Here is a 16,042-nt window from a genome sequence, read left to right on the forward strand (position 1 = left end):
ATGAAATGATCAAATAGAAAGACCACAAATTCAAATTGGCTTTACTCAAACTCTTCAACATTATCCCCACTAACGGTATTTTCCCCGATATTTGGAACCGAGGATTGATCTCATCAATCTATAAAAACTGAGACAAATTTGACCCAAATAATTAGAGGAATTTGCGTTAAACAGCAAACAAAAAAATCTGTGCAGTATCATAAATAGCAGATGACATCATTTCCTTGAAGAATACAACATCCTGAGCAGAAAGGCAGATGGGATTTTAACCAAATGACTACAAACAAACCACACCCTCCTCACTGACAAACAGACCACACCCTCCTCACTGACAAACAGACCACACCCTCCTCATTGACAAACAGACCACACCCTCCTCACTGACAAACAGACCACACCCTCCTCACTGACAAACAGACCACACCCTCCTCACTGACAAACAGACCACACCCTCCTCACTGACAAACAGACCACACCCTCCTCACTGACAAACAGACCACACCCTCCTCTCTGACAAAGACCACACCCTCCACACTGATAAACAGACCACACCCTCCACACTGATAAACAGACCACACCCTCCTCACTGACAAACAGACCACACCCTCCTCACTGATAAACAGACCACACCCTCCTCACTGACAAACAGACCACACCCTCCTCATTGACAAACAGACCACACCCTCCTCACTGATAAACAGACCACACCCTACTCACTGACAAACAAATCAAATCAAATCAAATGTATTCATATAGCCCTTCGTACATCAGCTGATATCTCAAAGTGCTGTACAGAAACCCAGCCTAAAACCCCAAACAGCAAGCAATGCAGGTGTAGAAGCACAGACCACACCCTCCTCACTGATAAACAGACCACACCCTCCTCACTGACAAACAGACCACACCCTCCTCACTGACAAACAGACCACACCCTCCTCACTGACAAACAACTCAAAGCCATCATTTATGAACTGATACACAAAACAACACTTGATTAGAAAACTTAAAGAGTTTTTTTATTTTAAATTATTATACAAAATTCTTGACACTAACATAATGTTATGCATATGGATGGGGGGGGCGTGGGGGGTGGTACAACCATCTCAGTTCTTCAGATTTCACTGCGAAGAGACAGAATCATTAGATCACTTATTTTGGTATCGCATCAATGTAGCTTGTTCAGGAATGTCAGAAAAAACATTTATCTGAAATGAACACTACAAATAGCACTGTTGGGTTTGGAAAAACCAGAGTCAATCAATCAACAATATAACAATACTTTTGGTAAAAATATTGATATTTTATTTAAAATCTGTAGATATTAACGATGAGACAGTCTACAGGGAGGAGGTGAGGGTCCTGGTGGACTGGTGCCAGGAAAATAACCTCTCCCTCAACGTCAACAAAACAAAGGAGCTGACTGTGGACTTCAGGAAACAGCAGAGGGAGCACGCGGCTGCAGCTGAGAAGGTGAAAAGCTTCAAGTTCCTCGGCGTACACATCACTGACAATCTGAAATGGTCCACCCACGCAGACATTGTGGTGAAGAAGGCGCAACAGCGCCTCTTTAAACTCAAGAGAATGAAGAAATGTGGCTTGGCCCCTAAGACCCTCACTAACTTGTATAGATGCACCATTGAGAGCCTCCTGTCGGGCTGTATCACCGCCTGGTACGGCAACTGCACCGTCCGCAACCGTAAGGCTCTCCAGAGAGTGGTGTGGTCTGCTGAACGCATCACCGGGGGCAAAATACCTACCCTTCGGGACACCTACAGCACTGCCTGTTCACCCCGCTATCCTCCAGAAGGTGAGGTCAGTACAGGTGCATCAAAGATGGGGCCGAGAGACTGAAAAACAGCTTCTATCTCAAGGCTATCGGACTGTTAAATATCCACCACTATCTGTCCTTCACCCAGTACCATACCCTGAACTTAGTCGCTGTCACTATCCGTCCTTCACCCAGTACCCTGCTCTGAACTTAGTCACTGTCACTAGCCGGCCTCCACCCGGTTACTCAACCCTGCACCTTATAGGCTGCTGCCTTAAGTACAGAGACATGGAATCAAATGGATTTACTGTTACTTTAATAATGTTTACATACTGATTTACTGTATTCTAGTCAAGTCCATCCTATTCAACTATTGCTGTATACAGTGCCTTGCGAAAGTATTCGGCCCCCTTGAACTTTGCGACCTTTTTCCACATTTCTGGCTTCAAACATAAAGATATAAAACTGTATTTTTTTGTGAAGAATCAACAACGTTGATCGTTGTCGTATCCATTTATTCTACAGATATACTATATATTCTATCCATATGCTGTCCATAATGCCCATCATCTCTATACATCCCATCATATATATATATATATATATATATGGAGACAGCAGTTTGTTAAAGACAGGGGTTGATGGGAAATGTTATCACGCAATCCAGTCTCTTTACAAAGTACCAAATTAATATGGTACAGATTCGTTTCCCCAAACAAGGAGATTCCTTATCACCGACTTGGTTTGCTTTGTTTAAAATAAAATAAAACGATTTGGCAAAAGAAATGAAACCGTTAAATATCCGTTAATATAATAAATAGTAAAATATGATGATGAAATGCATCCTTTTATATGCCGATGATGTCAGTAACTGAAACAAGACCTGCAGAACATGTTATTATGTGCAGTCAGTCGGTGTAAAAGATGGAGATCATTAACCAGACAAAAAAAACACAAAAAAAGCAGGTACTAAGAGAAGTGTCTTTCAGTTTTGTTTTAGAGAGGACGGCTACCACCCTGTCCTCCACCCAATACCCTCAATAATTTGAACAGAACATCTGCCCTGGCCGACTCAGCATGTAGAGCTCTTGGGGGAGTTATAGGGAAAAACAAAAACATGTGAAGATATTGGTTATGCTACGTATTGCACACTGTATCAGACGTGTGCCCTGTAGGGTGCACAGGGTGCACAGGGTGCTGCACAGGGTGCACAGGGTGCTGCACAGGGTGCACAGGGTGCTGCACAGGGTGCACAGGTTGGTGCACAGGGTGCACAGGGTGCACTCGAAAACTAACATGTCCATAACAGAGCTTTACTTTGTAGGTGTCCACCAGTTTGCACCTTTACTTGCACTAACAGGGGACACGGGCTGGGAACCCTGTGAGGGGAGATGGAAGGCGTGTATGACAATAACAGGGGACACGGGCTGGGAACCCTGTGAGGGGAGATGGAAGGCGTGTATGACAATAACAGGGGACACGGGCTGGGAACCCTGTGAGGGGAGATGGAAAGCGTGAATAACAGGGGACACGGGCTGGGAACCCTATGAGGGGAGATGGAAGGCGTGAATAACAGGGGACACGGGCTGGGAACCCTGTGAGGGGAGATGAAAGGCGTGAATAACAGGGGACATGGGCTGGGAACCCTGTGAGGTGAGATGGAAGGCGTGAATAACAGGGGACACGGGCTGGGAACCCTGTGAGGGGAGATGGAAGGCGTGTATAACAGGGGACACGGGCTGGGAACCCTGTGAGGGGAGATGGAAGGCGTGAATAACAGGGGACACGGGCTGGGAACCCTGTGAGGGGAGATGGAAGGCGTGAATAACAGGGGACACGGGCTGGGAACCCTGTGAGGGGAGATGGAAGGCGTGTATGACAATAACAGGGGACACGGGCTGGGAACCCTGTGAGGGGAGATAGAAGGCGTGTATGACAATAACAGGGGACACGGGCTGGGAACCCTGTGAGGTGAAATGGAAGGCGTGTATGGAGAGACTTCGGAATAGACTGTTGACTGCCAGAATAGCAACTTTTTCAATGGGATCTATCCATAGGGGGGAGGAGTCTTGGCCAATGAAATGTCTGACCTTTTTCAACAGTCTCCCTGTGAACATCTGTACGAAAACCAAATTAAGGGAGACATTGTTTATTATTATCAGGAAGCTTGGCCCCAGTGATGTACTGGGTCGTACGCACTACCCTCTGTAGCTCATTATGGTCAGATGCTGAGCAGTTGCCACACCATGTGGTGATGCAACCGGTCTGGATGCTCTCGATGGTGCAGCTGTAGAACCTTTTGAGGATCTGGGGACCCATGCCAAATCTTTTCAGTCTCCTGAGGGGGAAAAGGTGTTGTCGTGCCCTCTTCACAACTGTCTTGGTGTGTTTGGACCATGATAGTTTGTTGGTGATGTGGACACCAAGGAACTTGAAACTCTCGACCTGCTCCACTTCAGTCCCCTCGATGTTAATGGGGGCCTGTTCAACCCTCCTTTTGCTGTAGTTCACGATCAGCTCCATTGTCACATTGAGAGAGAGGTTGTTGACCTGGTTGTTGTCCTGGCACCACATTACCCGGGTCTATAACCTCCTCCCTACCTATTTTTATTTTATTTTTTATTTTACCTTTATTTAACCAGGCAAGTCAGTTAAGAACAAATTCTTATTTTTCAATGACGGCCTGGGAACAGTGGGTTAACTGCCTGTTCAGGGGCAGAACGACAGTTGTACCTTGTCAGCTCGGGGGTTTGAACTTGCAACCTTCCGGTTACTAGTCCAACGCTCTAACCACTAGGCTAGCCTGCCGCCCCTAAAAGCAAGAGATCGCTATGTGCACGAGTAAGATCCGGGATATTGAAACAGGTCGGTAATTGTGGTGAAATGGAAGAGGAAAATATTAAGTTTGTTCGCGGGAATAATGGTCGGACCAAGGCGCAGCGGATGTTGAGTTCCACATCATTTATTAATAGTGGAACTTAGCAGAACAAAAACAATAAACAATAAACGAAACCGTGACAACAGAGGTGCTACGTGCACTTACTCAAAACAATATCCCATAAAATGCTACTTAAATATGATCCCCAACGATTACCCCATATCTACTCTACCATAGAAAATAAAGACTTTCTATGGTCAGAACGTGACACTACGCTGTGTCTGGACTGGGCTTCGGGGCAGAGAAGGGCTCCTGCCATGGAGCTGGACTGGACGACGTGTTCGGATTGGACATCGGCGCAGAGGAAGACCCATGCCATGGAGCGGGACTGGACGCTGTGCCTGGACTGGGCACCAACGCAAAATAAGACTCTGGCCTTGGAGTTGAACTGGAGAAGGCTCCGGCCATGGAGCTGGAGATTCCGGACCGTGGACCGTCTCAGGAGGTTCCGGACCGGGAACCGTCGCCAGAAGCTCTGGACTGGGAACCGTCGCCAGAAGCTCTGGACTGGGAACTGTCGCCGGAAGCTCTGGACTGGGAACTGTCGCAGGAAGCCTGGACGTACCGGGCTGGGGACACACACTTCAGGGAGAGTGCGAGGAGCAGGCACAGGACGTTCCGGGCTGTGGAGACGTACTGGAGACCTGGTGCGTATAGCCGGCATCAATTGCACCAGAACTTTAACACACTTCGCAGGACGAGTATGGGGAGCTGACTAAGGTGGCTCCTTAGGGCGAATGCCGTGCATACTACGCCAAACCAACAGCTCTCTCGCTTCACTCTCCTCCAATTTATCCAACAACTCCTCAACGGTCTCTGACTCACCCCTCAACTTCGCCGACCACCCCGTGTGCCCCCCCCCAAAAAATGTTTGAGGCTGCTTCTTGGGCATGCGTCGTGGCCGTGAACCCTGTCGTCATCGCTGTCCTCCATTACCTCCTTCCGTCTGCCGCCAAGGAAGGGTTTTGCATCTCCCCATCACTTCTTCCCATGTCCTTCACCTGATCAACACGCTGCTTGGTCCTGGTTTGATGGGATATTCTGGCAACGGCCTCTGAGGGGTGGGGTTAAGGAGATATGTGGGATGGACTGAGAGTAGCTGAGGGGTGGGGTTAAGGAGATATGTGGGATGGACTGAGAGTAGCTGAGGGGTGGGGTTAAGGAGATAGGTGGGATGGACTGAGAGTAGCTGAGGGGTGGGGTTAAGGAGATAGGTGGGATGGACTGAGAGTAGCTGAGGGGTGGGGTTAAGGAGATATGTGGGATGGACTGAGAGTAGCTGAGGGGTGGGGTTAAGGAGATATGTGGGATGGACTGAGAGTAGCTGAGGGGTGGGGTTAAGGAGATATGTGGGATGGACTGAGAGTAGCTGAGGGGTGGGGTTAAGGAGATATGTGGGATGGACTGAGAGTAGCTGAGGGGTGGGGTTAAGGAGATATGTGGGATGGACTGAGAGTAGCTGAGGGGTGGGGTTAAGGAGATAGGTGGGATGGACTGAGACTAGCTGAGGGGTGGGGTTAAGGAGATAGGTGGGATGGACTGAGAGTAGCTGAGGGGTGGGGTTAAGGAGATAGGTGGGATGGACTGAGACTAGCTGAGGGGTGGGGTTAAGGAGATAGGTGGGATGGACTGAGACTAGCTGAGGGGTGGGGTTAAAAGCTCATGTTCATAATAAACTCAGCAAAAAAAGAAACGTCCACTCACTGTCAACTGCGTTTATTTTCAGAAAACGTAACATGTGTAAATATTTGTATGAACATAACAAGATTCAACAACTGAGACATAAACTGAACAAGTTGAAGCAATGAAGCCACACACAGTATTAGGAGGAGTATATATCTGTCACGTTCTGACCTTTATTTCCTTTGTTTTGTATGTAGTTTGTATGGTCAGGGCGTGAGTTGGGGTGGGCAGTCTATGTTTGTTTTTCTATGATTTTGGGATTTCTATGTTTCGGCCTAGTGTGGTTCTCAATCAGAGGCAAGTGTCATTAGTTGTCTCTGATTGAGAATCATACTTAGGTAGCCTGGGTTTCTCTGTGTGTTTGTGGGTGATTGTTTCCGTGTCTGTGTTTTTCACCACACGGTACCGTTTTGGGTTTCGTTCGTTCCACGTTTATTGTTTTTGTATTCAGTTGTGTTCATGTTGAGTATTTCTTATTAAAAGAACCATGGACACTTACCACGCCGCATATTGGTCCTCCGATCCTTCTCACCTCTCCTCTTCAGACGAAGAGGAGGAAATCCCTTACAATGTCTGAATGTTTTCCGTCTAAATAACCACAACAATAAGGTTCCAAGCCAATGGGATTACCACAGTCAGAAACAGCTGTCCAATGGTATTGGAGGACAACATATGATGTCATTGAATCAATGTATACTAAAAACATATGTGCGGTGAAAATCGGCAACAAGCAAACAGACTTCTTCTCTCAGGGACGGGGAGTGAAACAGGGCTGCCCAATAAGTCCAACACTATTTAACATCTACATTAATGAATTAACAACAAGCAAACAGACTTCTTCTCTCAGGGACGGGGAGTGAAACAGGGCTGCCCAAAAAGTCCAACACTATTTAACATCTACATTAATGAATTGGCAAAAACATTAGAAGAATCGCCAGCACCTGGTATCACACTACACAACACTGAAATCAAGGCACCTGGTTTCACCCTACACAACACTGAAATCTGCAGCACCTGGTTTCACCCTACACAACACTGAAATCTGCAGCACCTGGTCTCACGCTACACAACACTGAAATCAAGGGTATGCTGTACAGAGACGACCTGGTGATGCTGTCTCCCACTGAGGAGGGTCGGCTGTACACAGATGACCTGGTCTGACCGTTAACCACAGCTTCTGTCAGACCAGGGCTCTGACCGTTAATCACAGGTTCTGTCAGACCAGGGCTCTGACCGTTAACCACAGGTTCTGTCAGACCAGGGCTCTGACCGTTAACCACAGGTTCTGTCAGACCAGGGCTCTGACCGTTAATCACAGGTTCTGTCAGACCAGGGCTCTGACCGTTAACCACAGGTTCTGTCAGACCAGGGCTCTGACCGTTAACCACAGGTTCTGTCAGACCAGGGCTCTGACCGTTAATCATAGATCCTGTTGGACCTGGGCTCTGACCGTTAATCACAGATTTTGTCAGACTGAATATAATGATATTCCAAAATACTTGCAGAACTCAGGATGACTAATATAAATTATATTTGGACCTATTAGAACACACCAAAAATGACACGTATCTAGGACTAAATATCAGCAACACAGGTAGCTTTCACATGGCTGTGAATGAGCTGAGCGACAAAGCAATCTATGCCATTAAAAGGATAATTAAAATCAAAATTCCAATTAGAAACTCCTATTAACGCGTATAGAGCAGAATTGGGCCAATACCCCTCTCCTTTATTAGACTAGAAAAAATGAGCCATCAAATTTTACAACCATCTAAAAACAAGTGACCCCAAAACATTCCATCACACAGCTCTACAATGTCATGAGATGAAACAAGAGAAGAGTCCCCTCCAGCCAGCTGGTTCTGAGGCTCAGTTCACTAACCCAAACCAACCCTATAGAGCCTCAGGACAGCACTCAGAAAATCTGGCCCAAGCAAATCATCACAAAGCAAAAATAAAAATATATATCACCTATTGGAAAGACACCACAGAAAATCAAAGTAAACTTCAATGCTATTTGTCTCTAAACAGACAGTACTTGGTGGCAGACTATCTGACCACTGTGACTGAAAACATTGACTAGGTACAGACTCAGTGAGCACAGTCTGGCTATAGAGACCGGTCGTCACAGACAAACCTGGCTGCCCAGAGAGGGCAGTCTGGCTATAGAGACCGGTCATCACAGACCAACCTGGCTGCCCAGAGAGGACATTCTGTCTATAGAGACCGGTCGTAACAGACAAACCTGGCTGCCCAGAGAGGACAGTCTGGCCATAGAGACCGGTCGTCACAGACAAACCTGGCTGCCCAGAGAGGACAGTCTGGCTATGGAGACCGGTCGTCACAGACAAACCTGGCTGCCCAGAGAGGACAGTCTGGCTATAGAGACCGGTCGTCACAGACAAACCTGGCTGCCCAGAGAGGACAGTCTGGCTATAGAGATCGGTCGTCACAGACCAACCTGGCTGCCCAGAGAGGACAGTCTGGCCATAGAGACCGGTCGTCAAAGACAAACCTGGCTGCCCAGAGAGGACAGTCTGGCTATAGAGATCGGTGGTCACAGACCAACCTGGCTGCCCAGAGAGGACATTCTGTCTATAGAGACCGGTCGTCACAGACAAACCTGGCTGCCCAGAGAGGACAGGCTGTGCTCACTCTGCTCCAGGGGAGAGGTAGAGATAGAGCTGCATTTCCTTTACACTGTGACAAATACTCAGACCTAAGAGAATCTTTATTTCTAATATCTAATATTTATTGGGTGAAAAGACTAAATGTGCAGTTTTGGCAGCCAAATATGTGTCCTCCTGCTACAACAAAGTACAATGCCATGTCGATAATATTTATTTTGTCTTTCATACCATGTCATGTGTCTTCTCAGTCATGTTGACACTGGTCTACTACCAGGTCATGTGTCTTCTCAGTCAGGTTGAGACTGCTCTACTACCAGGTCATGTGTCTTCTCAGTCATGTTGACACTGGTCTACTACCAGGTCATGTGTCTTCTCAGTCATGTTGAGCGTGGTCTATTACCAGGTCATGTGTCTTCTCAGTCATGTTGAGCGTGGTCTACTACCAGGTCATGTGTCTTCTCAGTCAGGTTGAGACTGCTCTACTACCAGGTCATGTGTCTTCTCCGTCAGGTTGAGACTGCTCTACTACCAGGTCATGTGTCTTCTCAGTCAGGTTGAGACTGCTCTACTACCAGGTCATGTGTCTTCTCAGTCAGGTTGAGCGTGGTCTACTACCAGGTCATGTGTCTTCTCAATCAGGTTGAGACTAGTCTACTACCAGGTCATGTGTCTTCTCAGTCAGGTTGAGACTAGTCTACTACCAGGTCATGTGTCTTCTCAGTCAGGTTGAGCGTGGTCTACTACCAGGTCATGTGTCTTCTCCGTCAGGTTGAGACTAGTCTACTACCAGGTCATGTGTCTTCTCAGTCAGGTTGAGACTAGTCTACTACCAGGTCATGTGTCTTCTCAGTCAGGTTGAGCGTGGTCTACTACCAGGTCATGTGTCTTCTCAGTCAGGTTGAGACTAGTCTACTACCAGGTCATGTGTCTTCTCAGTCAGGTTGAGCGTGGTCTACTACCAGGTCATGTGTCTTCTCAGCCAGGTTGAGTCTATTGCTGTAATGTAACACTGTTGTTCTCAATGATATTGTTGTTGTAGTTGCTGTTAATGGTAATGCCATATCCACTACTACCACCACTGTTATGATTACTTTATCACTGTTGGTTCCAATATTGCTGTTTAAGTGTACTTTGACAATGTAAGTGATTTAACTTTCTATGTAAATAAAGTCTACTGAATTGGAAGAGAGAGTAGAGATCGAGAGAGAGACAGAAAAACATCTCCTGTGTGTGTGTGTGTGTGTGTGTGTGTGTGTGTGTGTGTGTGTGTGTGTGTGTGTGTGTGTGTGTGTGTGTGTGTGTGTGTGTGTGCTACTTACCATAGACGATAAGCGCGGCGGTACTACTGCGTCTCCTGGCTACATGGTTACGTGCCACACAGGTGTAGTTGGCCGTGTCAGAGAGACGGGCCTGTTTAATAATGAGGTCATGATCAATGGTCATCAGGAAGTTAGAGTCCTGAGATGGGTCTATGGTTTCCTCATTCTTTAACCAGTCAACCTGGGGGAGAGGGGAGGAGGGGGGGGGGGGGGGGGGAGACCAGTTAGAGTCCTAAGCTGGGTCAGTTAGAGAAGATCGAGAGAACACCACACAGACAAAGACACAGACACACACACACACACACACACACACACACACACACACCAACAAAGGAGCGCAAACACACAAGTCACCCAGGACTGAGCCAATCCAATGTCCCAATGCTAACACTGGATGACATTTGCCAAACAAATAAATATGTTTGCTGATATAAATATGAATATTTCCCTGTCACTCCTCAGGAGGGATGAAGAGGAGGAGGAGTGAAGAGGAGGGATGAAGAGGAGTGGTGAAGAGGAGGGATGAAGAGGAGGAGGAGTGTTGAGGAGGGATGAAGAGGAGGAGGAATGATGAGGAGTGATGAAGAGGAGGAGTGATGAGGAGTGATGAAGGGGAGGAGAAGTGATGAAGAGGAGGAGGAGTGATGAGGAGTGATAAAGATGAGGAAGAGTGATGGGGAGTGATGAGGAGTGATGACGAGAAGTGATGAGGAGTGATGAAGAGGAGGAAGAGTGATGAGGAGTGATGAGGAGTGATGAAGAGAAGTGATGAGTGATGAAGAGGAGAAGAAGTGATGAGGAGTGATGAAGATAAGTGATGAAGAGGAGGAGAAGTGATGCGGAGTGATGAGGAGTGATGAGGAGAAGTGATGAAGAGGAGGAAGAGTGATGAGGAGTGATGAAGAAGTGATGATGAAGAGGAGGCGTGATGAAGATAAGGAGTCATGAAGATGGCGATCGATGAAGAGGAGTGATGAGGAGTGAATGAAGAGAATGAGTGATGAAGATGGCGATCGATGAAGAGGATGTGATGAGGACACACATACCTCAGCAGGGGGAATGCCCTCAGGGGGTCGACACTGCAGCAACACCTCCTGCTCCAATCTCACCTCTCGACCCAGAGGCTCCTGCTCAAAGGCCTTACGCAGGTCTGCAGACAGGGGGCGACAGAGAGTTTTATATTATTTAGTCATTTATATTTCTCCTTTCTTTAACCAGGTAGGCCAGTTGAGAACAAGTTCTTATTTACAACTGCGACCTGGACAAGATAAAGCACAGCGGTGTGACACAAACAACAACACAGAGATACACATGGGATAAACATGTGTGTCTGTGTGTGTGTGTGTGTGTGGGGGGAGGGGGGGGGGGGTTACAATTAGGGTTGGAATTAGGGTAAGGGGTTAGTGGTTAGGTTTGGGGTTAGTGGATAGGTTTAGGGTTAAGGATAGAGAAAATAGGTATTTTAATGGACATCAATTGTAGTCCTCACGAGGATAGAAGGTCGTGTCCCAAAAATATGTCCTTTCTACTAAAATGTCTACTCGTTCACCACTACCCATACATCTACTACATCTCAAATGGGATTGAAGCATGGTGGGTGGAATAAAACATAATGGGACGTGGCTATAAACTCTAGAAAACATCATTTCACACACAGACCCCCCCCCACAGACCCCCCCCCACATGCAGATTGCCCCACCCCCCACACACAGACCCTCCCCCCACACACACAGACCCCCCCCACATACAGATTTCCCCACCCTCCACACACAGACCCCCCCCATATGCAGATCCCCCCCCCACACACAGACCCCCCCCATACATACACACATATCCCCCCCACACACTGCCCCCCCCCCCCCACACACACACAGATCCCCCTCCACACACACACAGACCCCCTCCCCACACACACAGATCCCCCCCACACACACAGATCCCCCCCAGACTCTCTCTCTCTGCACCTACATGCGATGTGGACGTACGCGCGGCTACTCTTGGTGGTGCCTGCAGAGCTCCAGGCCACACACTGACACCAGTAGTCCTCCAGACCAAACAGTTCCTCCACCTGGGTCCTCGATACAGAGATATCCACCTCCCTCACCACCAGGCCTGGGAGAGAGAGGGGAGAGAGGGGAGAGAGGGGTGAGGGGAGAGACAGGAGAGAGAGGAGAGAGAGGAGAGAGGGGAGAGACCGGAGAGGAGCGAGGGGGGAGAGGGGGATAGGGGAGGGGGGAGAGAGGAGAGGAGAGAGGGGAGGAGAGGGGTATAGGGGAGGGGGGAGAGGAGAGAGGGGGAGAGAGGGGGGAGAGAGGGGAGAGAGGGGAGTGGAAAGGGGGATAGGGGAGGGGGGAGAGGAGAGAGGGGGGAGAGGGGGATAGGGGAGGGGGAGAGAGGAGAGAGGGGGGAGAGGGGGATAGGGGAGGGGGGAGAAAGGAGAGAGAGGAGAGAGGGGGATAGGGGAGGGGGGAGAGAGGAGAGAGAGGAGAGAGGGGGGAGAGGGGGATAGGGGAGGGGGGAGAGAGGAGAGAGGAGAGAGAGGGGAGAGGGGGATAGGGGAGAGGGGAGAGAGGAGAGGAGAGGAGAGAGGGGGGAGAGGGGGATAGGGGAGGGGGGAGAGAGGAGAGAGAGGAGAGAGAGGGGAGAGGGGGATAGGGGAGGGGGGAGAGAGGAGAGGAGAGGAGAGAGGGGAGAGAAGAGAGAGGGGGGAGAGGGGGATAGGGGAGGGGGGAGAGAAGTGAGAGAGGAGGGAGAGGGGAGAGAGGGGGGAGAGAGAGGAGAGAGAGACTGAGATCATTATATGTTAATGAATGTGTACAGTAGCGATGCGCGGTTTGACTAATAATGTTGGTTTAGTAGTCCCCATGGTGATATCCATGGTGTGGGCTGGTTTAATAGTCCCCATGGTAATATCCATGGTGTGGGCTGGTTTAGTAGTCCCCATGGTGATATCCACGGTGTGGGCTGGTTTAGTAGTCCCCATGGTGATATCCATGGTGTGGGCTGGTTTAATAGTCCCCATGGTGATATCCATGGTGTGGGCTGGTTTAGTAGTCCCCATGGTGATATCCACGGTGTGGGCTGGTTTAGTAGTCCCCATGGTGATATCCATGGTGTGGGCTGGTTTAGTAGTCCCCATGGTAATATCCATGGTGTGGGCTGGTTTAGTAGTCCCCATGGTGATATCCATGGTGTGGGCTGGTTTAATAGTCCCCATGGTGATATCCACGGTGTGGGCTGGTTTAGTAGTCCCCATGGTGATATCCACGGTGTGGGCTGGTTTAGTAGTCCCCATGGTGATATCCATGGTGTGGGCTGGTTTAGTAGTCCCCATGGTGATATCCATGGTGTGGGCTGGTTTAATAGTCCCCATGGTGATATCCACGGTGTGGGCTGGTTTAGTAGTCCCCATGGTGATATCCATGAACGGTTGTGGAAAGTTAAGAGTGAGTGTATGTGTATGAGAATGTGTATTTGTGTCAATGCTCGCGCTCATGAGATTGCGTGTGTGTGTGTGTGTGTGTGTGAATTCTTGTGCTCGTGAATGTTTGAGACTATGGGATTGTGTGATTGCATTGTGTGCTCCAGTACTATTCCTGTACCTGTGATCTGGTCGAGGCTCTCTTTGGTCACATGATCGTTCTGGTTGACCCACTCTCCATTACATTTGAAGTATATCTGCGTAGCGGGGGCGGCCCTACAGCGGAGCTGCACCGGACGGTTCTTCACGACGAACCCATCCTCGGGTTCCAGCTGGAACTCTGGGAGAGGTTCTGCCGGGGCAGAGGGGAAGGAGTCTGATACCACCTCGCTGTAGTCACTGGTCTCTAAAGAGAGAGAAACAGAAAGAGAGAAACAGAGAAAGAGAGGGCGAACCCATTAGAAAATAAATTTGCCTAAATTATATAAATTACTCCTTTATATACAGAAATATGTAAGCTCAGAAAAAAACTAAACGTCCTCTCACTGTCAACTGCATGTATTTTCAGCAAACTAAACGTGTGTAAATATTTGTATGAACATAACAAGATTCAACAACTGAGACATAAATTGAACAAGTTCCACAGACATGTGACTAACAGACATGGAATAATGTGTCCCTGAACAAAGGGGGGGTCAAAATCCAAAGTAACAGTCAGTATCTGGTGTGGCCACCAGCTGCATTAAGTACTGCAGTGAATCTCCTCCTCATGGACTGCACCAGATTTGCCAGTTCTTGCTGTGAGATGTTACCCCACTCTTCCAAGGCACCTGCAAATTCCCGGACATTTCTGGGGGGAATGGCCCTAGCCCTCACCCTCCGATCCAACAGGTCCCAGACGTGCTCAATGGGATTGAGATCCGGGCTCTTTGCTGACCATGACAGAACACTGACATTCCTGTCTTGCAGGAAATCACGCACAGAATGAGCAGTATGGCTGGTGGCATTGTCATGCTGGAGGGTCATGTCAGGATGAGCCTGCAGGAAGGGTACCACATGAGGGAGGAGGATGTCTTCCCTGTAACGCACAGCGTTGAGATTGCCTGCAATGACAACAAGCTCAGACCGATGATGCTGTGACACACCGCCCCAGACCATGACGGACCCTCCACCTCCAAATCGATCCTGCTCCAGAGTACAGGCTTCGGTGTAACGCTCCGAAAAAAATTCCTTCGACCATAAACGCGAATCCGACCATCACCCCTGGTGAGACAAAACCGCGACTCGTCAAAGAACACTTTTTGCCATTCCTGTCTGGTCCAGCGACGGTGGGTTTGTGCCTATAGGCAATGTTGTTGCCGGTGATGTCTGGTGAGGACCTGCCTTACAACAGGCCTACAAGCCCTCAGTCCAGCCTCTCTCAGCCTATTGCGGACAGTCTGAGCACTGATGGAGAGATTGTGCGTTCCTGGTATAACTCAAACAGTTGTTGTTGCCATCCTGTACCTTTTCCGCAGGTGTGATGTTCGGATGTACCAATCCTGTGCAGGTGTTGTTACACATGGTCTGCCACTGTGAGGACGATCAGCTGTCCATCCTGTCTCCCTGTAGCGCTGTCTTAGGCGTCTCACAGTACGGACATTGCAATTTATTGCCCTGGCCACATCTGCAGTCCTCATGCCTCCTTGCAGCATGCCTAAGGCACGTTCACGCAGATGAGCAGGGACCCTGGGCATCTTTCTTTTGGTGTTTTTCAGAGTCAGTAGAAAGGCCTCTTTAGTGTCCTAAGTTTTCATAACTGTGACCTTAATTGTCTACCGTCTGTAAGCTGTTACTGTCTTAACGACCGTTCCACAGGTGCATGTTCATTAATTGTTTATGGTTCATTGAACAAGCATGGGAAACAGTGTTTAAACCCTTTACAATATAGATTTACAGTAAAGATCTGTGAAGTTATTTCGATTTTTATGAATTATCTTTGAAAGACAGGGTCCTGAAAAAGGTCCGTTTCTGTTTTTGCTGAGTTTATATATATATATGTGAGTGTAATGTTTACTGTTAATTTTTATTGTTTATTTCATTTCTGTATATTATCTACTTCATTGCTTTGGCCAACATTAACATGTTTCCCATGACAGTAAAGCGCCATGTTAACATATGTTTCCTATGTCTATAAAGAGAAATGTTAACATATGTTTCCCAGGCCAATAAAGCCACTTGAAATTGAATTGAATTGAGAGAGCGATGATAGAGAGAGAATGGTTAGGAACAGAAGACACGGTT

The 16,042-nt window shown here is 48.2% G+C and overlaps 1 protein-coding gene across 1 annotated transcript in view; it reads right to left on the reverse strand.

The window, feature by feature from the left end:
- The window catches only part of LOC110492809 (netrin receptor UNC5B-b), a 71,819-nt gene that overhangs the window by 50,645 nt on the left and 5,132 nt on the right, over nucleotides 1-16,042 (reverse strand). The window contains exons 2-5 of the mRNA XM_090211984.1: nucleotides 13,941-14,165; nucleotides 12,307-12,450; nucleotides 11,385-11,488; nucleotides 10,339-10,519 (exon numbers count right to left, since the gene is read on the reverse strand). Of these exons, the coding sequence (XP_090068110.1) occupies nucleotides 10,339-10,519; nucleotides 11,385-11,488; nucleotides 12,307-12,450; nucleotides 13,941-14,165 (654 nt within the window). The remainder of the gene's footprint in view (nucleotides 1-10,338; nucleotides 10,520-11,384; nucleotides 11,489-12,306; nucleotides 12,451-13,940; nucleotides 14,166-16,042) is intronic.

This window comes from Oncorhynchus mykiss, chromosome 20 (genome assembly GCF_057628025.1).
Source record: "Oncorhynchus mykiss isolate SJ-2025 chromosome 20, ASM5762802v1, whole genome shotgun sequence".
Taxonomy (NCBI): domain Eukaryota; kingdom Metazoa; phylum Chordata; class Actinopteri; order Salmoniformes; family Salmonidae; genus Oncorhynchus; species Oncorhynchus mykiss.